Source organism: Eupeodes corollae, chromosome 1 (genome assembly GCF_945859685.1).
Source record: "Eupeodes corollae chromosome 1, idEupCoro1.1, whole genome shotgun sequence".
NCBI classification, from domain to species: Eukaryota; Metazoa; Arthropoda; class Insecta; order Diptera; family Syrphidae; genus Eupeodes; species Eupeodes corollae.
The window spans coordinates 43,553,343-43,579,362 of NC_079147.1; the positions used below are offsets into that span (position 1 = coordinate 43,553,343).

General features: G+C 34.5%; 1 protein-coding gene across 9 annotated transcripts in view; it reads left to right on the forward strand.

The window, feature by feature from the left end:
• LOC129943179 (uncharacterized) overlaps positions 1 to 26,020 on the forward strand; it is a 191,927-nt gene that overhangs the window by 145,036 nt on the left and 20,871 nt on the right. For all 9 annotated transcript variants that reach the window (XM_056052459.1, XM_056052460.1, XM_056052461.1 and 6 more), the window contains exons 5-6: positions 14,625 to 14,765; positions 15,031 to 15,148. In XM_056052459.1, coding sequence (XP_055908434.1) covers positions 14,625 to 14,765; positions 15,031 to 15,148 — 259 coding nt within the window. The remainder of the gene's footprint in view (positions 1 to 14,624; positions 14,766 to 15,030; positions 15,149 to 26,020) is intronic.

A 26,020-nucleotide genomic window follows, 5' to 3' on the forward strand; every position in this document is an offset into this window, starting at 1 on the left:
GTAAGCAATAATTGGTCCTCCCCAGAATTCATAGGACCGACCTCGAAAGAGATTTACCAGTTTCACTGGAGTGCCACCTGGGGTATTTAATCTAGTCGTTTTGTTCATTGCCATAATTTTTTTAACTTAGTGTTCGTACCATAAATAGGTTAGTTACTTCTATCCATAGTTTATATTCAGCCGCCCCACAGGGTACAGACGCTGACCAGTGTGCCGCACACTATGTGTCAGACGCTCTTGTATTTAATCGTGAGCTGGTGCATTCAGAGCGGTATTTCTGTTCTTTTGCTCCTAGTTCCTGAGAAGATAACTCAGGTGACTCAGCTCATGGATCCATTGCTCGTTGTTAGTTGGGTATCCAGCGGGCACCGCAAGGAGGTGACGATGCGATTTTGCCACTCCACGTGTATATTTGAAGAAAAGAATTCTTGAGAACAATATGTTCCTCTGGTTAATCCACCGTTCACTTCTTCTAAGTCTACGATGAACAAGACCTAGGCCCACCGATTATTTTCAAGTTTGCTGCTACGGACAGGAAACGCAATCCCAACAGATTATTTCAGGTTACTGTCTAAGAGAACCTCGGGCAAGCCTAGCATTGTGCCACTGCTTTACTTACCATTCCCTCACCTTTTTTAGGGACAGGTTTTAATATCCTTTAAACCGAAAACAATATATCATTAGTTTAAATGATTAACGGTGCTATTTTATCTCTATAATTTATAAAGTATATGCAGTAAATTGTTAGTTTTGGTGGAAAGACAAATAAAGAATATGTAGTACCTTGTCAACTTCCCATAGGAAGTTACAAGAATGGGTCCGATTTGTCAAATTGAAAATTTTGACATTTCTCGACGTTTCAAGGTCTGTTGAGTCGAAATAAAAGATTTTTAGAAAGTTGTCTGTACGTTTCGCACACCCGTATTTTCACGAAGTTTTTTTCGTCGTCTTGGTAAAAATTTACTTTCGACTCAAAAAGCTTTTAAAAATTAAAAATATTGTCTTCAAATTTATTTTATTTCACAGAAAATATTTTTTTCAATATTCCGTAGTTTTTTATAAATATTCAACAGGCCCTTTTTTCATAAAAAATATAATCTACAAAAAATAGGACGCAATTTTGAGAAAAAATTAAGAAAAGCTAAGAAAAATTGGTAAAAACTAGTTTTCGAATAAAAAATCTATTAAATAAAACTAGATTTTTAAACTAAACTATTTCTTTATATGAAAAATATTGTTGGTAATTTTAAAGTTTTTAAGAATAATTCAACTGACAACTTTTTTAACCCAACACGAAAACCTATAAACTTTTAAGCAAGACAAATGAAAATTGACTAACTGGGCTTATTTTGCAAGAGAAAACAATAGAAAAACAATAGATTATTAAGTTTTGCTATTTTTCCACCAAAGGTATATCTCAAATTAGATTACATAAATCTTTTGTGTGTTTCCTCCGCACAAGAACATTTAAAAATTATTGAGTTTGACAGCACTTTCTAAAATGCTAATGGTGTTTCGATGTTTTCGATGTGTTAAGTGCAATAAGATAGTTCGATTCGTGTAAAACGATAAGGAACTGATTAGTTCAGTACCATATAAGAATATACTACCTATGTGTCCAATTTTATTTCTAATTTGATTAAAACAAAACTATATTTTTTGTACAGAAACATGCAAATAAACAGACCATAATGCATTATCTGTTAAGCCCACTCCTCTACACTGGTTTTCTTCTCAAATTTTGATCAAGCTCATTTCAACTCCATTCAGGTACATATATAAATAATTGAGGCGATCTCCAAGCTCGCTTCAACACCACATGTTAATGTAGTAGTCTACGAACAAACCCCCTCCTTAAAGCAATTGTTAAATGAATTTTTTTATATAATCTCAATTTTCAGACGTTTTCTTACCATTTCATCTGGAAAATTGTCCATTTTATTAGTTTTAGTTAGTTTTGTATTGCTAAGTTAATTTTAACATTTGATTTTCACAAAACGTTCTTCTATTTGTGTGTTTTTTTATTATTATTCTGACAGATCTTCTTTCAGTTGTACCAATTTTTAAATACAAAAATTTGGTTACTGCGGATCGTTTTGTTATCAATTTCTTACTGTACTATGTATTTAATGCCAAAAAAACGGACTTAATATTCGTTGAGATTTGTTTACTGTGTTTTAACATAAAATATGACTAAATGAACATTATGGGTTTTCTAAAACACAAAATGCCCAAATAGACAATCTATTACTTACTTACTTAGTTAAGGTGGCGCTACAGTCCTCTGTGAACTAGGGCCTCACCAAACAAACTTCTCCGTCTAGCTCGGTTCCTAGCTAGATGTAACCTTCCACTTGTGCACCCCACTTGATTCAATGCCTTCCTCTACTGCGCTGTCCTGTGGGTGTTGATTCGAAGACTTTCCAGACCGGAGCATTGGTTTCCATGCGTCCTACGTGACCCAGCCATCTTAGTCGTTGGACTTTTACCCTTCTGACTAAGTCTACGTTTCTGTACAGCCTGTACCGCTCGACGTTACATCTTCTCCTCCACTCCCCTTCAATGCATACGGGATCGTAGATCACACGAAGAACTTTTCTCTCGAAGCGACCCAAGGTCCTTTCATGCGCTTTTGTCATAGTCCATGCTTCTGCACCGTATAGCAGGACAGGTATGATAAGGGTCTTATATAGCAACACTTTGGTCCCTCGAGAGAGGACTTTACCACTCAATTGCTTTCTTAGTCCAAAGAAACAGCCGTTAGCAAGAGTTATTCTGCGTTTGATCTAAGAGCTGGTGATGTTTACTGCGTTTACAGCGGAGCCTAGGTAGACGAATTCCTTGACAAGCTCAAAGTTACATCTGTCGATGGTGACGTTTTGACCAAGACGTCGCGGTCGGTGTTGTCCTTTCTTGACAAAAGCATGTACAGACTTTTGAAAGATAGTACCTCTAGTGTTGAAGTGTGAGCTCTGCTCTATTCTTTCAAGCACGATGTTAAAAAAATCACATGACAGTGCATCACCTTGTCTAAAACCTTTTTTGACATCGAAAGGTTCTGTTAAGTTGTTTCCAACCTCTATGGAGCAGCGTTAATTCTCCATGGTCATCCTGCACAAACGGACTAGTTTTTCAGGGATGCCAAAACTAGACATGACTCTATACAGCTCGTCCCTGTAGATGCTGACATATGCGGCCTTGAAATCGATAAAAAGATGGTGGGTGTCGATTTGGTGTTCTATTGTTTTTTTCCAAGATCTGCCGTAATGTGAATATTTGATCAACTGTGGACTTTCCTGGTCTAAAACCTTACTGATAAGGACCTATCAGGTTGTTGACGATGGGCTGTAAACGTTCACATATTATGACAGAGAAGATTTTATAGGTGATGTTAAGTAGACTTATTCCTCTATAGTTGGTGCAGTTTAGAGGGTCTCCTTTTTTTAAGATCGGGCAAACAATATTGAAGTTCCATTCATCGGGCATCGACCATATCATACAGATAAGTTGGTGCATGCTCCTAACCAACTTATCTCAGGTGCTTTAAAGAGCTCGGCATTCAAGCCATCCGTTCCAGCGGCTTCAGCTTACTTCGTCTAAGTCGGGAAGACGGGATTGTCGGCTTTCGTCGTCTATGTTGAATGGGTCATCCTGCCTGACAGCGGAATTCAGTTCGTCGTCGCCGTTATATAGTCTGCAGAAGTGGTCCTTCCATATCCTCAGCATTGACTGCGGTTCCACTATGATGTTTCCACTTTCGTCTTTGCAGCCTTCGGTTCAAGGTTTATGTACTAGTGAATTTCTGTTCACCTGTTCATAAAACTTTCGAACTTCATTCCTACTTTTAAACCTCTCCACATCTTCGACCGCACGCTTCTCATGCCCTCTCTTTTACCTTCTGAGAAGAAGGTGTTCCTCTCGCCTCTTCTGCTCATAGAACTCAGGAGCAGCTCTCGACCTTTTATGAAGCTCCGCTTTGCGTGCCTGTTGTTTGCCTGCATTTGCCTGCCGACATTCCTCATCAAACCAGGGGTTCCTTGTTGGTGGCTGTTTGAAACCCAGCACATCAGGGGCGGCTTCTGTGATTGCATCTTGGCAATGTTGCCACTGGTTTTCGATACATTGTGTTGGCGGCAGAGAACTTCGAGAGAGGTTACCTGTAACTCGGTCGGAAAAGGATTTGTCAATCTCTGGAGATTGTAGCCGTTCGACGTTGTACCTTCTACCAGCACCTCCTTGTTTCACCTTGGGTCTGGAAATCTCAAGTGCTACCTTGGCTACAACGAGGTAGTGGTCCGAGTCGATGTTAGCTCCTCGGAAAGTTCGTACATCCATGATTCTGAAAGCGTGTCTGGCGTCGATCGCAATATGGACATTCTGGTTGACGATAGATTGATCTGGAGAAGTCCGAGTTCCTTTGTGGATGTTGAAGTGTGGAAAACGCTTACTGGCTACCTTGACGTTTCGCCTCGCAGCAAAATCTATGAGCCTGAATCCGTTTTCCGAAATGTTGTCATGAAGGCTGTTCTTCCCGTTTATTCCACAAAAGATGTCTTTATTTCCTAGGTTGGCATTAAAATCGTAGCTTGGGCACTGCTCATATGTTTTGTCTAGGAGCTCGAAGAACATATCTTTGGTGTTGTCATATTTCTCTTCTGTGGGGGCGTGCACGTGTATCAGGCTAATGTTGCCCAATTTAGCCTTGATGCGTATAGTCATGAGGTGCTCATTGATGCACCTATAGCTCAAGACATTTTGCCTAAGTCTGGCTTCAATGACGAAGCCGCATCCAAGCGCTGTTGGTTTTAGTGGTAGCAGTCACCATAGTAAATCTCGCAGTTTTTTATCCTCTTTTTGCCCGGCTCATCCCATCGTATTTCCTGGATGGCGATGATATGTGCTTTATTGTGGTCTAGGGCCTCCGCTAATTCTTTGGCCACACGTGGTCTGTTAAGGGACCTAACATTCCACGAGCATATCCGAAGTTCGTTGTCTTTAATTCGTTTGCGTTGGTTGTCAACAGTAAATCTGTCCGTATCCGAGGCTTATTGGTGCTTCGCAGCTATGAATCTACAATCTATTATCTAATTATAATGTTTATGGACACACTGGCCGAGTTATTATCTCGCATAATTAAAATAGCTTTTATATTATATTCTATAGTTTTATTATAGTTCAGAAATATTTGTGTATGTACATATGTGTATTTTTAATATTCGAGCTGAACTTGTTCGCATCCATAAATGTACATGTTTTAAAACAATTTACAAATAATTGCACTTTAAAAACTCTGGTGACCTTTAATTTAACAAAACATTACAACCTGATTTTTAAATCGTTTAAAGAATTAATAATTAAAAAAAAATCGTATATCACCAAATTTGAGGATATAATAATTTGAAGTTCTATTTTAAACTTAGATCCAAATCAAGGTTTTAACACTTAAGAACTTGATGAAAAAATAAGCAAGAACCCGATGAGTAATTTTTCAATAAACCGAGTTTAGAGACTAAAATATTGTTTGAGTTTGGGATCAAGCCTTCTTATCAAAATTACGTGTCTCCAGTTTAAATGAATCCCTCCTTCGTAAGTTTGGAAAATTATCTTTTGAACCGTTCAAATAAAATTAGTATTGGATGAGTTCATGTCTGAAAACCACAAAACAAATGTTGGTGTGCCGCAATTCTCTGTTCCGTCTCCTACATTCCTTACATTCCTCTACCTCGTATATGGAACAGCAACCACAAAATATGATTAGCTAATTAAACTTCGACATACTCAGCATTTTTTTGTTGTTCGTGTATAACCCAGAAACCGAGTGGAATTTAATGCTTTAAAACCCCAATTCTGTCTTCTATATTTAAACCAATATATAATTCCCTTGTCAGTAATTATAAGTGTCACCTTCATCAATGAAATTAAACATCTCAATATTATCGGTATATAAATATCCAACCACTTCTTGAGGGACGATCAAAGTTTGCAAATATACCAACACTGGAAGTCAATACACCGAGGAAGCATAGTGTTGCTTTTGTGCCAAATTTAAACAGAATTTTCCTAGAAATTTCTTTGAGTGTACGAATTTTTGGGAAAGAGAAACGTTTCCTTTTTTGTTTTCCATTTCAATGGCAAGTTCAGTGGATTTTAACATACCTCGAGCAAGTTAGATATAAATGTTTTAAGCAAATTTCAACTTGGGTATTGATCAAACTTTCAGGGAAATTGCTTCTATATTTTCGTCTTGGACCCCATAACCCCGCTATACCTTCACTTATATACATATGTACATACTAATGTCTCTTTTATAAAACCTCACTCCTTATAACCAAAAACACAAAACTGAAACTGAACGAACTAACGCGATGCATAGATAATGTCAACTTCCCGGTTATCCTGGCTTGTTTCCAAACCGGCAGCCACGCAATCCTTGTTGCTTATGGTTTTATATGTTTTCCCTTGAAAATTAACCAAACCTCCCAGACCCATATACCCTCAGTCTATATAATGTCCATAGCTATATCTATGAAGGTACTAGCAAGGTATAGCATATTCCATTGGGGGTTTGCAATGCGGTATGTATGAAATTCGCTAGCTGTTCGAAAAACACGATATTATGCATGCAAGAGGATATGTTTTGTAGAGGAGTCCTTTTCTAGAAAGGTTTTATTTTTCATACTTATTCAATTTTTCAACAGTATATTTTATTTTCCCAACATCGACACATTGGGGAAAGTGTACTTTTTGAAAGTATTATAGCAAAGGCGGTTTGACTGCGTGATTTAAATATTTCATGTTGAATAAATGTTCCTACATACAAATATTTGCCCATAACATTTTGAATTTGATACCATAACATGCAATAAGTAAAATGAGTTCCATTAATGAAGTTGTACTCGTTTCGAAATGAAATAGAGTGAAAAGTAGTTTATTTTATTTAGAGCGTTGTTAATCCTTTTTTATTCAAAAACATAAAACAATGGTGGTTGTTACGTTAAGTGTTTTCCACTTTCAACTTTGAGTCATCACCTTAAAAAGTTTGAATAAAAAGAATCATTCAATTGGAAAATCGAAAATAAAACACTTTATTTGTGTGTTATGTAAATACACCTACAAAGGACAATAGAAATTCTCATTTTCCAAATTTCTTTAAGGATTCAGTATTGGGCATAGATTTCTATATTTTTGTTTATTTTTGAAACAAATTGATTGAAGAGCTCTTGAAATGTGGAAGAATGAAGATCATAAGATAAAAATCAATTAGAGAGTGTTGACTTAGTTCCCCTGAGTGTTTTTATCGCTCGCCTTTTGACATAGATGCCAATACCATGGTAAAAGGTCAAAGCTTACTAAATCAATTTGAATGTAGAATAAATTTAGTTTGGTGTCGCACAGAATATCGTAGAAAATCTTCTCGTAGGCTTGTTGTTTTTTCAGGCAAACGGGAGAAAGGATTTATCACATTCTATGTTATTCCTTTTCGTAGGGCCGCAAAACTTGGGTTGAAAACCATAAAGTCATAAAGCTTGTTTGAGAAATAATTTTAATTTAAATAAAACCCACACTTATAACTTCCCATTTCGTCTGTCGATTTGTATTGCTTAAAAGTTTATAGGTTTTCGTGTTGGGTTAAAAAAGTTTTCAGTTAAATTATTCTTAAAAGTTTTAAAATTACTAACAATATTTTTCATATAAAGAAATTGTTTAGTTTGCAAATCTAGTTTTGTTAAATAGATTTTTGTCGAAAACAAATGATTACCAATTTAAGAGCATTTCTTAAATTTTTACAAATTGTATGAATGAAATTAATTTGAGAGATGTCAAGAACCGAAATTATTAATACCAAATTTGCGTACTGTTTCTTGTAGATTTTATTTTTTTTTTATGAAAAAACGGACTGTTTAATTTTTATAAAAAAAACTACTGAATACCGAAAACAATATTTTCTGTGAAATAAAAGAGTTTTAAGACAATGGGGAGTATACATAGAGAATTTCTAAAGTCGTGATTTCATGATCTATGGTTGAAGGCTTGTTGATTAAATAAACACAGCTCTTATTCACAGTCAATTTTCCTGATGTGTTTATTAAAACCCCAGTTTAAGGTTGTATTCTACAACAATTATACTTCATATGACAGGCCAAAGCAAAAAACTACTGTTATATTTTCAAACTTGTTATTTTGTGCTGTCATGACTCAAATTGGATGTATAATATAATAATAACATTACAAAAATGTGACCGTTTCTTAATTTAAATTGAACTATGTTTTAATAATTTTTCCTTTTCTTGGTGGCAGATCACCAAATAACTCAAACTCCTCTAAGAAATCCATATCTTCTTCAATTGCGGTATAAATCGACATTTTTCTTTGATATATGTTCACAAAAAAAAAAAACAAATATGACATTTGGCTGTGATCACAACAACTTAAAAATTGCTATGTTTATAGTTAAACCACAGATTAAGCCTAACTTAGGTTTAAATTTATTTATAAATAGCCTAAGCTCTGGACTTGCACCTTAGCAAGGGTCTAGCAAACATCTATGAATATACCCCAAATTTTAACTTCCCATAGGAAGTTATTTTAATGGGTCCGATTTGTCAAATTGAAAATTTTGACATTTCTCTACGTTTCAAGGTCCCTAGAGTCGAAATAAAAGATTTATAGAAAGATGTATGTGCGTGCGTGTGTACGTTCGTACGTCCGTACGTTCGCGACGTTTTTCTCATCCTCCATAGCTCAAGAACCAGAAGAGATATCGATTTCAAATAAATTATGTTTACAGATAATAAGGCAGAAAGATGCAGAAAGGTCTCTTAAGAAAAATGCGTGGGTGGTTTTTTTACCATAGCAGTTTGAACAAAGGTCAAAATTTTGGTTAACCCTAAATATCTTTCAACCAAAAACACTAGACACTTGAATTAAATTTTATATAACAAACGGTGATTTTTTAAGAGCTTGAGAACTTTTTTTTAAAAAAAAAGCATAAAATTTGCAAAATCTCATCGATTATTTATTTGAAACGTTAGATTGGTCCATGACATTTACTTTTTGAAGATAAATTCATTTAAATGTTGACCGCGGCTGCGTCTTAGGTGGTCCATTCGGAAAGTCCAATTTTGGGTAACTTTTTCGTGCATTTCGGCCGGAATAGCCCGAATTTCTTCGGAAATGTTGTCTTCCAAAGCTGGAATAGTTGCTGGCTTATTTGTGTAGACTTTAGACTTGACGTAGCCCCACAAAAAATAGTCTAAAGGCGTCAAATCGCATGATCTTGGTGGCCAACTTACCGGTCCATTCCTTGAGATGAATTGTTCTCCGAAGTTTTCCCTCAAAATGGCCATAGAATCGCGAGCTGTGTAGCGCCATCTTGTTGAAACACACACATGTCAACCAAGTTCAGTTCTTCCATTTTTGGCAACAAAAAGTTTGTTAGCATTGAACGATAGCGATCCCCATTCACCGTAACGTTGCATTTTTTGGGATGCATGGGCAGTTCTTGAACGGCTTCTGGTTGCTCTTCACTCCAAATGCGGCAATTTTGCTTATTTACGTAGCCATTCAACCAGAAATGAGCCTCATCGCTGAACAAAATTTGTCGATAAAAAAGCGGATTTTCTGCCAACTTTTCTAGGGCCCATTCACTGAAAATTCGACGTTGCGGCAGATCTTTCGGCTTCAGTTTTTGCACGAGCTGTATTTTATACGGTTTTACACCAAGATCTTTGCGTAAAATCTTCCATGTGGTCGAATAACACAAACCCAATTGCTGCGAACGGCGACGAATCGACATTTCACGGTCTTCAGCAACACTCTCAGAAACAGACGCAATATTCTCTTCTGTACGCACTGTACGCATTCGTGTGGTTGGTTTAATGTCCAATAAAGTAAACTGAGTGCGAAACTTGGTCACAATCGCATTAATTGTTTACTCGCTTGGTCGATTATGTAGACCATAAATCGGACGTAAAGCGCGAAACACATTTCGAACCGAACACTGATTTTGGTAATAAAATTCAATGATTTGCAAGCGTTGCTCGTTAATAAGTCTATTCATGATGAAATGTCAAAGCATACTGAGCATCTTTCTCTTTGACACCATGTCTGAAATCCCGCGTGATCTGTCAAATACTAATGCATGAAAATCCTAACCTCAAGAAATCACCCATTATAATGTAACGTAATACCAAACAGGTATATTTTTTTTTTTTTAAATTTAAAAAATTTGTCAACTCAAAAATTTTACGACTGAAATATGATTTCATCTCTAAAACAATTTTGTGCAATGAAAAATAATGTTTTTGACATCTGATCAAATTTTGAGAAAAATCGAATTGACAGTTTTTTTATAAAAAATAAAAATCTAAAAAAAACATTACTCAAAGTTCGTAAAAATTGAATATCGATTCAAATATCTTTTCAAAAACTTGAAATTTAGCCTTCAAGCCTATTTATCTTATAAAAAATATTGTTTCCAACATTTTGAAAAATGTTGAGAAAAATCGAATTGACAGTTTTTTTACAAAAAATAAAAACCTAAAAAAAAATGTATAAAAGTTGGTAAAGATTGATTTTCGACTCAAATATTTTTTCAAAACTTTGAGATATTGGCTTTAATTTACTTCTATCTTTCAAAAAATCTTGTTGTCAACATTCAGTTAAAGTTTGAAAAAAATCGAATAGACAGTTTTTTTACAAAAAATTAAAAACCGAAAAAAAAATTAACAAAAGTTGGTCAAAAATGAATTTCGACTCAAATATCTTTTCAAAACCCCGAGCTATTGGCTTTAAACTACTTTTGTCTTTTAAAAGATATTGTTATCAATATTTAGCAAAATTTTGATTTCATAGAAAATATTATTTTCGATATTTAGTAGTTTTTTTTTTTATAAAAGTCCAACAGTCCGTTTTTTTATAAAAATATAAAATTTACAAGAAATTGTACGCAAATTTGGTAAAAATTTATGTTCGGTTCTTGATATCTCTCAAATTAATTTCATTCATCCAATCTGTAAAAATTTAAGAAATGCTACTAAAATTAATTAAAATTTGTGTTCGACTAAAAATCTCGTTAACAAAACTAGATTTTCAAACTAAACTATTTCTTTGTATGACAAAATAGCCTCTTTTTTATAAATAGCCTAAGCTCTGGACTTGCAACTAAGCAAGAGTTTAGCAAACATCTATGAATATTGAATATGCCAAAATATTTATAATTTTTGAAACGCTATTTGAGTCGTAAGTTATTTTTTCCAACTTTTAATATTGTTTTCTTGTTAGGTTTTTATTTTTGAAAGAAACCTGTGAATTAAGTTTTTCTCAAAATTTAACTGAATGTTGACAACAATATTTTTTTAAAGATAAAAGTAGTTTAAAGCCAATATCTCAAATTTTTGAGAAGATATTTTAGTCCAAAATCAATTTTTACCACTTTTTATTAATTTTTTTTTTCAGGTTTTAATTTTTTGTAAAAAAAAACTGTCAGTTCGATTTTTCTCAAAATTTGTCAGAATGTTATAAACAATATTTTTTAAAAGTCACAATTAGTTAAAAGCTATAATCTCAAATTTTTGAAAGGATATTTGAGTCGAAATTCAATTTTTACCATTACTTTGAGGAATGTTTTTTAGGTTTTTATTTTTTATAAAAAAAATGTCAATTCGTTTTTTTCTCAAAATCTTACCAGAGGTTAAAAACGTTGTTTTTCGTTGCATAAAATTGTTTTGGAGATCAAATCATTTTGTATTCGTAAAATCTGCGAGGTGAAACATTTTTTTTTTCAGTTTGTTTTGATTTATAAAAAAACCGTTGATTGAATTTTTTTCAAAAAATATTCTTATTTGGTATCACTTTACAATTATTTATTTAAAATTTAATTCAAGTCTCTAGCAGTTTTGGTTCGTAAGATATTTAGGGTTAACCAAAATTTTCACCATTTTTTTTTAACAGCTATGGTAAAAAAAACATACAAGCTAATTTTTTGAAAGCCCTTTCTGCATCTTTCTGTAATATTATCTGTATAACAAAATTTATTTGAAGTCCATATCTTTACTGGTTCTCGAGCTATGGACGACGAAAAAACGTCACGAACGTACGGACCCGAACTGTTTATCCGAAATTATTTTTTTGTCCGCAATCCCACTTAGTCAGATCCCTATTGATGATCATTTCAAAAACTTTGCTGATGCTCGGAAGAGTACTTATCGACCGAAGATTTGACTGGTTGGAGTTGTCCTTTCCTTTTTTCGGGAGCGGATGAACCACAGCGGTCTTCCAATGCATTGGATAATATGCATTATTTAGTGCATAATTGAAGAGTGTGGTGTAAATGTTAATTGAATCCATCGGTAAATGTCTAAGTACATCGTTGGATATACTATCGACATCTGCTGACCTTTTGTTTTTTATTGAGCTGAAGATGAGCTGAAGCTCGACCTTCGTCACTAACAAGGGACTTGGTCCCATTTGCTCGGCGAATATGGCGTTTGCCAAGAAATCTTCATTGCACAGCATGAAACCGCGGTTCTAAGATCGCCATTGTGTGGTATCATTTCGAAGGTAAAAGTGATTAAGTAGGGCCCTGTTTTGGTTGGGGTGAATGCATTCTCCTTGTACACTTGCTGGAAAGCAGCTCCCACAGCTTTAACTTCAATTATGTAAAAATCATCGTCAAAGATGGCTGCTTCTTTATCTATTTGCGCTGTCCTGAGTTCGTCTCTGTTCTCTTCGGTTCCTTGGAGTTTCAGACTCGGAAGGTCATTGTCGTTTTTTTCCTGAATATCTTGCTGATTTAAGGGAACATACTAGGGTAACTGGAATCAACTGACCGGATCTTACGGTCCCAGTACTTGTTAATTGATAACCTGTAGTTCTCCTTGATCAACAGATTGACATTTTTATTGACGACTTCAGTGTCCTAACCTCTAAGTCGTGTGGGTCTGTAAATCGTCTGTACGAGTTTTTGAGTCTTGGCAGTAAGCATTTGGCATTTCTGTAAGCGTAAATTTTGTCCCGTTCTTTGTACTGTGGAATTGTCCGTTCCATCGTTTGTTTTATTGTTTCGTCCATCTGTTGTAAATGTTGGTCAATTTCTGTATTTGTCAGGTTCCTGTTGTTTGGTGGAGCTATGTCACTCAAACGAAGTTCTCTCGCTAGGACGTTGGTAAAACGAGGCCAGCGCATCTGACTGTAATTGTAAGAATACGTTGCAACGTATTCCTCCAACTCCACGTGTTCGTTCGGAATCTGTACTACAGCAGTCAGTTCGGAGTGATCACTTTCGTACTCGACTGTCTGTAAGCAGTTTCGAGGGTGATTACCCACTTTGTCTGTAACTGTTAGTCTGGTGCCGTACAGCAAAAGATCCAGAAAGGAGCCGCTTTTTGGATACGATGGCTTTTCAGTAGCCAGTAGGTCGACGCCATATTCAACGCTGTAAAGATTCATCAAATTATAAAGATGGTTACCTCTGGGATTACTATGTTGATTTCCCTAATCTTCATGTTTTACGTTCAAATCACCGGCCAAGATAAAATAGTTTTCTTCCAAGCTCTGTTTAAGTTCCCTTAAAAGAATATCGACTTCTGATGCAAAGTAAGTAACTCCAGCAGCATAAGCCGCAATCATATACATCCGCTTCCCTTGAGTGAGAGAGATACATAAAACGCAAACTTCTAGCGTCTTGAGCTTTCGCAATTCATTGTTGTTTATGACTTTATAATTAATGCATTTATCATCACATCACTTGAGTGGAGCCGGACCGGTCTCTTCTTACGAAATTGTAATTTTTGTAACTGAAATTTGTATAATTGAGGGTTACGCCACTAGTGCTCTCAATATTATTAATATTGTTCTGTTGCGACGTGAAGGACCGACAAACAAACAATCAAACGAACTGAATTCCTCGTTTATAAAATGAGTATAGATTGCTCTCAGAAGACTATCAACATTTTAAGTTTATCGGACGTGAGAAGTAGACTGATTTTACAGGAAGGCCTGGGGGAAAGATTTTTTCACTGTTTCTTTGGTGGAAACTCAGCACAAGTTAAAGCCATCACCTCATAGTTTAATAAATCTTTACCAACGTTATTTTTTAAACTAAAGCAAAAAATAGCAGGGTATTCATTTAGTATTTCAAAATTTGAAAAATTAGGAACACCTTAACACATAAAACACGTCTCGGTTTCAATTCCGAAAATCAAAATGTCACGAAAAATCAACAAGAACAAAAATTAATTTCCAAATATGTACATACCAAACAGAAATGACGTCGCACGAATATAAAGGCTCTCAAAAAGCACACGTCCGTCCCCAAAAAACAATTAAATTCATATAATAACGATATACATATGTAGGAGTAGAGTGAGTTATGTGTGTCATTGTCTGTCATTTAATCGAAGCAATTAATAAAAACCAATAAACTGGCACAGGAGGCAGAGGCAGACTAAACAGAAACCAAAAAAGATAAGGATAACTAAACCAAGTCACTATATTTAATATAAAATCTCCATTAATTTGAATTTCACTCCCAGTCCCGTGATCTGATTTCATATCATAGTTTGTGTTATTGTTGTTGTTTTTGTTAAATTAATCTTCTTCTTCTTCCTCTTCTCCATTCACAGAGGCTGCCGTCAACGAGTCCTGTTTCTTCAACGAGCAATGCGAATCTACAAATTTCCAAACCGAGTGCCGCGATGGGAGATGTGTGTGTCGTTTCGAAATGGTGCCGATTCTCAACAAGGATGGCGTATTCGAATGCACAGGTGAGTCGTGAATTGGATGATGTCCCATCAGCCCTAGTTCCATCATCAACCCCACAGCCAACGCGCTCCGCATTGGTGGTGGTGGTGGTGGTTGGGACTTGCATTCAAATTAGTTTTAATTGAGGCAACTGGTTGACATTTTCTCATTCAAATTCCAAAAATGTAGGACATCATTTAAAATGTATGTTTTTTTCAATTTTTGTCGTCCTGGTTTTTCACTTGAATTTAATTTTCTATTTGAATTCTTTTTTCTTTCTCATTCAAGCTGGCACCAATAATAAACACAGGGACGAAACTTACATTGACCCGGCTATGATTGGCGTTCTGGTAGGAATGGCATTGATGTTTATTATAATTTGTGTCGTCCTCCGATTATTTAGCCAGTAAGTAATTTGCAAATTGTAAATTAAGTGCACGTTTTCTTTATAGATATTACGAACGCCCCCTATCTCTTTATCTCCATCATAATAATAATGTTTAACCTGTTACACTGAATCCTCTATAAATGGTCCTTATTTCCTAATTGGGCAAAGTCGAGTCCTTCGTAGTTCGTAGAGCATGCCAAATTGAGTGTAGAAATGTAACAGCTTGGTCCATTTAACATTATGTGGTCAATGAAATTATTTAGGTAAGGTGAAGTGCTCATATTTTTCCTTTTATTTTTTTTAAACTTTAGGAGTTAATAATTTCAAAGGAAATACGAAAAATTCAATTAAAAGCCAGAGTAACAAATATTATTTAACTTTTATTTCCCTTCACACCGTGTCGCGTCGTCGTCGCCATTGAAATGCAAATGTCGGACGAGCGACGACGGAGAAAAGAAATTAATTTCATATTTTATTTTTGTGGTCTTCAGAAGTTTTGTCGGTTGTCGGTGGTTTGTCGTTTTTTATTTGAAGGAAAATTAAATTATATTTGCTACTGCTTTGGCTTTTATTTGTTCTTTTTTTGGCTAGGGGTTGTCAAATCATCAACAGTTGAAAAGGTGAAGTCTGTAATTATAAAAAAGTTAATGAGTTTTAAAATTGCCAACAAAAATACAAAGTTTTTTTGTTTTCTATTTTTCTAAGAAAAATAAAACAAAAGGGCTACACTTTAGAGAAACAGGGAATTAAATTAAGGTGAACTTGTTGAGAAAATAAAAATGTTTTAGGAAATTTATTTTGTCCTTTAACCAACCTTATTTGTGGACAGTTATTCAAATATTTTTGATATATCGTTCTTAAACGAATCAGACTTAATTGTATTAATAGTAAAGAGCTTTAAAATTGTAATTTAATGAATTTGAATTTACTTGTACCACGCCCTTAAACCGAAGTTTCAATGTGTCGAAAAACTTAGTTCTTCATTTTCATCATAGTATAACTTAACTCATGTGCAAGGCACATTTTAGGACATTAGCCTCACAAACATTCACGAACCTTCATAAAGGAGTATTCTGACGAAGAGAAACAGATTTTCTACGAACACGTCGAAAGGGCTCTCAACGACTGCCTATCTTATGATGTACAAGTCATTCATCAGAATTTAAATGTAAAAATAGGTCGTGAGCCGTTTTTCAGGAATTAAAAATAGATTTCATGAAAACACTTATGACGACAAAAATTTCAAATCTTAGAATTAGGAATCACTCGTAACTAAATTGACCAGTGTTGACAGACCTTCATTATTACTCGAAGCTGATGAAGTTGCGAAAGTAACACGGTCGATTTGGATCACTAGCTATTTGGCATAGTGTTCCGAGGGTCGTTTGAATCAACCAACAAAATACCTGTAACACCTTTGGTATGCGTTAGAAGTCGCTTTCGATAACTCAATGGATGGAGAGTAAGTGTTGGGGTATGTCCCCTTGAAAATACTGTAATTGATACAATTGGCCAAGTCCATCCTAGGTAGAAGATTCAGAGATCGGGGCTACTAGTTCCATAATGAATAGAAATTAGCGACTTAACGCACAATTTTACATAGCGAAACAATCTCACAAAACCGTGCACCAGAAGAGGAATATAAAGAACTCAGAAAAAAGTCTGTGAAATGGAATAAAGTGAAGAACGGATTCTGCACCAAGTGCGGAAGTGCTACCAATCGTTCCGAAATAGAACGCAGTATACACAACGGTGAATTTTAAGGTCAAAGAGGGCAATCTGATTACTGATGCTGCAGGCATATTAGAGTTCCAGAAACCGATGGCATATATGAGCGGAGATGTTTTAATATAGCGCACCAGTTTTACATCGAGCAATTCATGAAATTACAGTGCACTTGTAGAAGCATGACGAAATGCTAGAAGACATGTGCAAAATATTATTGGACAATATCAACGAGACTTTATCGCAGAGAAATCAAAAACCGATCAGATTTTTACCCTTAAGCCTGCTTACAGACTTTAAAGCCACCTACTATAGCAAAGCCAGAGTAGTTGTTTAAGCAGCCTTGAGAAAATTCGGCATCCCAAATAAATAGATAAGGTTGTCAATGAACAATATAATAATGAATGAAGGAATAATTTGGTTTGCCTTTTCTTCAACCTAGCGTTGTAGAGAGCAATCCGTGACTTCAGGACACCAACAAGAGTTACTGTAATCAAGATTTCTTTATCCAGTTCGAAAAGATGGCAAACAATCTGGGGCTGCGCATTAGTGAAAAACAAAGTATACTGGGAAACAAACAAGTTAACGGAGCATAGATTTTAAGTTTAGTCCTTTAAATACCTTGTGTCAACAGAGTGTCCGAGGAGAGAGGAAAGTGTTATGGTGAATTTTTGAAATCCTATGTTAGAAAGAAAGATTCCAGAGACCCTACCATTATGACCTGTATGCTATCTCCCTGCAAGCTGAAAATGTTACATAAATTAAGCTCTTAAGACTCCGGCGGACTGGACACCTAACTTACATGAGTGAAGAGGAACCAGCCCGAACAGTTTTTCGTATTACATTTTATGGTACGAGTAGGTGCCTTCCTTGGGGTGTGAAATTGGATTAATAATGAGGAGACTTTTTGAATGAGGCCAGAACCGGTAAGAAAATGTTCAAAGTCAAGTGAATTTTGTTAGCCTTGCTCCAAACATACCGTGCGAGCATTAGGGAATGAAGACAAAAACTTTGAAAGAAAATTAAGCTATAAATTGATTTTAAATTCTTATTTATTTCAATAGAAAGACAGTTCTTGAAAGTTTGACTGAAGTTGTCCTCGAGGGGTTATAAAAGAGCTTTTATAATGTTTTAATTGTTTTAGGGGATAAATGAATCTAGAAATTTCACTACAGCATAATTCGTTGAATTGTAGTAGTACCCGGGGCATGATGGTAAGTGCGTTGGACTGTCATCCAAGGGGTCTTGGGTTCAATCCCTGCCTGTGCCACATTAATTTAAAAAAAAAAAATTTTCGCGTGTACTGCCTGCTGCGAGGAATTGACAAATCCTTCAAGAGTAATTCTTGTCATGCAAAAGTGCTTTCTCAAACTAGCCGTTCGGATTCGGCCTAAAATTGTAGGTCCCATCCATTCCTGACAATAGTACTCGCACACAGGAATGGTTGTTGTAAGTCAGGCCCTGGTTCACAACGGACTGTTGCGCCATCCAATTTATTTTATTTATTTATAATTCGTTGAAAATCTCCAATCATTTTGAAAGTTCAATCTTCAATACTGTGTGAAAAACATTTTAAATTTCTACTTGAATACTTGATGCAAATGAAATTGGTAGTGAATAACGCTCTCATGACACCTAGCAGCTTTGAGTTTTTGAAGCTTGAAATTCTACTCAATCTTATTCAATATTTAACGAAGCTGTCGAATTCAGAATCTTTCAAAGTTTATCAAATGTTGCCGTTAAAAAAGAACAGGGTTGTAAAAACGAATATAAGAAACTGAAACTGTTTCGTCGGTGAGGCAGTAGATTAGATGTACTAATGAAATAATATGAATATCAAAGACTATCGCCCTTAAAGGAAATACATATTTCCAAACTCTCTAAAATCTTTTGAAATCATTTTTTTTAACTAAACAGATTTAACTTTCCATACTTCATTTTTTGACGTGTGACAATTTAAAAGTAGAATGATACAAGATTCAAAAACGTACTAAAATTCTTAAAACGTACTGCAAAAATGGTGAACATTTTGCTGTTACAGGAAATTAAAGTGATGTCGCTTCGTGAAGCACCTTTTTAGCTGGCATTAGTTAGTGTTGGAAGAATCAAACAAGATCAATTTTATTAATTCCTCGTTCATCTTTGAAATAAGGCATTCTACAAACAACATTACACGGTTATCGCTTTTACGCACAATAAATCAAGATGTTTGTGAATTAGATTATTGATTCATAAAGTGCATCGAAATAGTTCAGATTTATATAGAACAATTATCTTCAGTTAAAAAGGCATTTTCAAATCGAAAAAAAAAAACACAATTGACCTGTTTACAACTCTTAATATCCAGAAAATAGAAATGCCTATTAATTTTTAACGTGACTCTTATTCATGAGGGTTTTAGGCTAGTGTTGTGATTGGGCCTTACTTTCGGTTAAACGAGTGTGGTGCAATTTTTGCGGTGAATGGGTTGCACTATTAACATGGGTTGCACTATCATTACACGGCTTTTCAACAAAACTCTGGCATGTTACTCGTGCTAAACCATCCACCAATCATATTACATTATTTTTTGGAGAGATGATTACAATTGGCCACATTGATCTTGTGATTTAATACATTTAGACTTCTCTCTTTGAATTTAAAGCTGTTGTTTTTTGCAGATTATTCAAAAAGATCATGCCAACAACAAGGTTTTTGGTCTACATATCTTCCCATTCAAATCAGAAGAAGAAGATGGCAATCATAGACCTATAAAGCTAACAGCTTACAGTGATCGTAACATTTGAGGTCCTTTCGGAGTGTATTGTAAGACTTTGGATCTCATGTTTATTGCTATTGTCACTTACCCATTAATCAAAAAATAGGCCTCATCGATGAAGATGATATGCAGCTTCCAACTACTCCAGACTTACGAACCAATTCAGCAAAGAGCGTTGATTGTTTAATTGTGATAAAATGTTTTTATCATTTTTTTGTTTATAATTTGTAGTCAATAATATAGTTATTACTATCCTTTCCATGTCTAAACATTTAACAAAGTGCAAGCGTAAAAGTCTCATATTATATAGAAATGGGAGGGAAAAATAGAAATACAGTTTTAAAAAAAAACATTCCACATTCGTGGTGTGTGGTTGAAAAAATAATATTTAAACTTGAAAAAAGAACACCAAAATTGAATTCAAGGGCAAATTTATATAATTTTTTTATGGAATACAATGCAAGTTCCTTACTTACTTACTTACTTACTTACTTAAGGTGGCGCTACCAACATGCGTCTCTAGTTGTCTCCAGTTTCGCATGCCAAGTTGGCTGAGGTCTTCACCAGCGAGTTCCTACTTCAATAAAAATAATGATATAAAAATAACTATACTTACCTAAAAACATGCACGAAACAAGCTATTTACTACAACTCTCAATCTTTACTGTGTGCGAGTAATGTTGTCAGAGATGGAAGGGACCTACAGTTTTAAAGTTTTAAGCCGAAACCAAACGGCTAATTTTAGTAAGAAGTTTTCATGACAAGAATTACTCTTAGAAATTTATCAATTCATCACAAGAGGCAGTACCCATGAAAAAACGTGATAAGAATTAAACCCAGAACCTCTAGTATGACAGTCGAAAGCACTAACCACTTACTTAACCAATAAGGCGAGTTATTTTGAAGTCTTAGACGTGAAGGCTTTAAAAAACGCGGCCAAATGAAAAGAGGTGACAAATTTTGTGCATCATTTTTGGCAAGAGCTGTGATACATTCACCGAATACTGGAAGTACTAGAAATCGGAATTTGGAATGAGTAACGCTTTATTGACAAGTCACAACATTGAGATTTTGAAGCATTAAATTCTACAGAAAGAAAGAAAGAAAAAAAGAAAGAAATGGCCAAGCGTGTGAATCTTAAATGAATATGTAAAATTGAGAGGTACTGTCATCAGTGAAATAGATTAATGAATTTCAAGTTACAGAAATGAGTTCATTTATGAGAATAAGGAAAAGAGTTACTGGCACAACACAATACGACTTGTATTGAACGGCTACATATGTAAGTTCTAAAACTGTAGGTACAGGTACTGATTCATCAATATGAAAAACACGCATTTTCACTAAAACTCTGATGCCAAAATCTATCAAAGACTTTTAAAATAAACTAACACATTTCAAAACATGATGTTTTTAAAAACAAAAATTGAAAAATTATAACCAATTTTACAGCTTTAACAATATAGCCGCCTTACTGTCAAATTGTATAAAAGATTTTTATCATAAACAGACAAGATACATATATTTTTATATGTTTTTGTAATGCGTTAACGATTTTAAAGACCTTAACACGAAGTTTTCAAACACGAGATTTTATATAATTTGACAAAAAATCATCAAGCCCCATGTCTATAAAAGAGTCATTAAAAAAAGACTAATTTCCTTAAAACATCTTTGTCTTTGAAATGTCTTTATTATAATGATAGTTATCACACCTTTCAAAACCTGGTACAAACAAATGTATCTTATAAAATTCATTCAACAGCAAAAAGAATAATATTTGTCTTTCAAATACAAAAAACACTCATGAAAACCCCCTTTTTTGTGCTAAAAACATAGCAAAATATTCTTATTCAAAAGTTTCAAAAACAAAGACAAAAACAGAAACAAAAACAAATTTAAATAAATAAACATAAACTCGAATCCAAATTGAAAACAAAAGAAATCACATCCATGCCCCATCAATAGGCATATGAGAGGCTTAAAATATCTCTTTGCATCATCATATTCAACATCATCCACATCATCGTCAGAATCATCAGAATCATTGTGTATTCATTCATGTGCTAGAGGAGAGACCTGCAGAGTTGTTTAATAACAAAAACCAGCTCCAACAACAACAAAATAATAATAATAATAACAAAAATATCAAGCTGCATCGACATAAATGATAAAGTTCTCAACGTATTCAATGTGCAAGGTTTGTTGCATGCAACAAAAATAATATAAAAAAAATAAGCGAAAACAAGCAAACAAAAGGAATCAACATGGAAGTGTAGCATACTTTAATAAATTTACAAAAGTTTATGTTTGCATCTTTATTATTATTTGTTATCTGCGCCGTGGAAAGGTGGATTTTTCTTTTCGCGCCCTTTTTTTTGCTGCTTTCTGATTAAGCATTCTATTTTGTACTCTTATTACAATACCTTGCTTATCTGATAATGGTCTTTGGTCTGCTTTAAAAGCATTGATTAAAATTAATCAACAAATAATTAGCATACACTTTGCACCAACATTTAATTTGGAAACAAAAATATTACCCATACGCCACAGTGATCCACAATAAAAAAAAATCACTCATACGCCACAGTTAATCGCGGAAAATTATTTTAATTGGATTTAAATGTAGAATGCAAACATGTGTAAAATGTAAACAGGTAAAATTGTCGATGCTGTATATTTTATACAATCAGTTAAAATAAACGCTCTCATTATAGAGACCATCAGAGTAATGCGAATTATACACTTAACTAATGTTAATTATTAGCCTCTCTCTCTCGGTTAAAGTCCTTTTGGAATTACAAAAATCCTTTTATCAATGTACATCTTTGCATAACACTGTGCGGCGAATTATTAATTATTGTCTTCCAACTCCATCACCACCCCACAAATATGTATATGCCCACAATAAATTATAATGCGTATAATTTAAAGATACATATACATAATACGAGTTAAGTTGTTATATACATTTGTTTGGAAATTTGCATTTCAAATGAAATTCATTAAAACTTTTTCTATTTTTGATTGACATTATGTGGTCATGCGATAGCGATAGCGCTGTATACTCCTTTTATCATACAGAAGCCTAGAAATATATATAGGCGTTAAGCTTAGTAGCGTATAGCCATTAAAAGGATATCTGGTTTGCTGTTTGGTTATTTCTCATTTGAAAGCTTAATAGTGTTTTTGATTAATGTTTCTCTGGTTGTACAAATTTATGTTTTATTTTTATAGCTATTTGTATTTGTATATTTTTGTTTTTGTTTAATGAAAGTGAACAGATTTATCAAATCACTCATGTATATGATAATGGAATGAGTTTGTTTTTGATATGACTTTTAAAGAGTACTTTGTTTGTTAAGCACTTTTGATATTCTACTTTATACATACACAGATAAGATCGCATCCGTAGCAATATATATATCAAGTTATATGTATTTGGATGTTGAAAAATATCAGGATTAATCCTTGAACGTGACTGCATTTGATAAAAAATTGATATGTCAAAATGATAATAGAAAACATGATTTCATTTTTGTCCTTGACATTTATTTGAAGAATTTTTGAATTAACATGAATTTTTGATAATTAAGTATTTTCCATTAATTTTTTTTTTGGGAAAAGTGATAAGTCCTCTTTAATTTATGGTTTTTTTAAATTTAAAATTAAGGGTGTTAAAACAATACACTTTTCGAATAAGTATAAGATTATATAGTGTGATTTCTTAAGTATTTCAGAAAAAACACATACAATTCAAAAAAATGCGTGAAATCTTTATTTAAATCAATGGTACGGTCCATACAATTTAATGTTTAAAGATTATTTCATGCAAATATTGACCTTAACTGCGCCTCAAATTGTCCATTTGCGTAGTGAAGTTTTGGCATACTATTTCCAACATTTCGGCCGGTATCTCACGAATAAATGCTTCAATGTTGTCTTCCAATTCGTCAATTTAAACGGGCGAGTTTTAACAAAGCCGCACAAAAAAATGGTCTAAAGGCGTTAAATCGCACGATTTAGGCTGCGAATTGACCGGCCTCTAACGTAAAACAAAATGTTCACCGAACTCGACATGTGGCACCGTCTTGTTGAAACCACATGTCATTCAAGTCAAGTTCTTGCATTTTGGACAAAAAAAAGTTAGATATCATCTCACGGTAGCGCTCACCATTCACAGTTACGTTACGATTCACATCATCTTTGTAGAAGTACGGTTCAATGATGCCACAAGCCCATAAACCACACTAAACTGTGACTTTTTCTGGGTGCATTGGTAGCTCTTGCAATGCTTCTGGCTGATATTCAGTCCTAAATCGACAATTCTGCTTATTTACGTACCCATTGAGCCAAAAATTAGCTTCGTCACTGAACAAAATTTTTCGGTAAAAAGTGAATCTTGGGCCAACTTTCCAAGAGCCCATTCACCAAAAATTGAACTTGCATAAGGTCCTTCCGCAAAATTGTTCACGTTGTTGAGTAACAAAGGTCATCATTAACAGTGGCCGATATAGCTGTGATATTTTCTTCAGTTCCTCTCTACGTAGGTGTGTCGGTGGTTTAATGGCTAACAATATAAATTTTTCAATTATAGACCAAATTGAAGATGTTTGACAGTAAAAAAAACACTAAACGTGCTTCAATTTTCAATTATTTACTAAAGACCGTAGGCTGTCGTTCTTGCATATACACCCTTTTAATAAGTTAACAAAGGCTTGTAGCAGTCTTTTCTTATGGCAACTTACTTACTTAATTACTTAAGGTGGAGCTACAATCCTGTTTGAACTAGGGCCTCATCCAACAAACTTCTCCATCCAGCTCGGTCCCCAGCTAGATATCTCCAGTTTTGCGAGGTCACTGATCCGCATTCCCGTGCGTGTTGATTCCATCTTCTCCTCAACTCCCCTTTGGACACTCTGGTCCTTCGAGAGAGGACTTTGCCACTCAATTGCTTTCTTAACCCAAAGAAACAGCAATTAGCAAGAGTTATTCTTCGTTTGATCACAGCGCTGTTGGTTTTTGTTTCTGTGTTCATTGGGGAGCCTAAATAGACGAAGTCATAAACTACCTCAAAATAACGTCTGTCGATGGTGACGTTTTGACCAAGACGTCGGTGTTGTATGTCTTTTCTTGACGACAGCATGTACTTTGTTTTGCCCCCAGTACCCGTAAACCCATTTTTAGCGCATCTGCCTCAATACCCACAAAAGCCCCATTGACATCACGCTAAGTTCTTCCGATTATGTCAATGTCATCAGCATATGCTAGTAATTGGACAGACTTTTGAAAGATAGTGCCTCTAGTGTTGACGTGTGAGCTCTGCACTATTCTTTCAAGCACGATGTTAAAAAAATCACATGACAGCGCAATACCTTATCTAAGACCTTGTTTGACATCGAAAGGTTCTGTTAAGTTGTTTCCAACATTTATAGGGCAGCGCAAATTCTCAATGGTCATCCTGCACAAACGGACGAGTTTGGCAGGGATGCCAAAACTAGACATGGCTCTATACAGCTCGTCCTATAGATGCTGTCATATGCGGCATTGAAATCGATGAAAAGATGGTGGGTGTCCATTTGGTGTTCTTGGGCTTTTTCCAGGATCTGCCGTAATGTGAATATTTGATCGACTGTGGACTTTTAAGGTCTAAAACCACACTGATAAGAACCTATCATGCTGTTGACGATGAGCCTTAGACGTTCACATAATACGGCAGAGAAGATTGTATAGGCAATGTTAAGTAGCCTGATTCCTCTATAGTTGGTGCAGTTTAGAGGGTCTCCTTTTTTCAATATCGGACAAACAATACTGAGATTCCATTCATCGGATATACTTTCTTCCAAACTATTCAACTTATCTCCTGCGTCTCTAAATAAAAGATTTTTTGAGAGATGTACGTGCGTGCGTGTATCGACTTCAAAAAAAATTTGTTATGCACACAGGACTCTCAAAAAAAAAAATAAATTTTGGTTAACCCTAAATATCTCACGAACCAATAACGTTTTAGAGACATACATTTTATATTATATTTGTAACGTGATACCAATACCAAACAAATATATTTTTGAAAAAAAATCCAATTAATTAAAAAAAAATATTTGTCACCTCGAAACTTTTACAAACAAAAAAGGATTTTATCTCCAACGAAAAATCTGGTCAAACTTTGGAAAAAATCGAATTGACAGTTTAAAAAAAAATAAGAACCTAAAAATAAATTACTAAAAGTTCTTAAAAATTGATTTTCGACTCAAATATGTTTTCAAAAATTTGAGATATTGGCTTCAAATTTATTATTTATAAGAATATTGTTTTCAATATTCCGTAAAATTTTTAGAAAAGTCAAATTGACAGTTTTTTACAAAAAATAAAACCTAAAAAAACGAACTTAGTACAAATTTACTTTC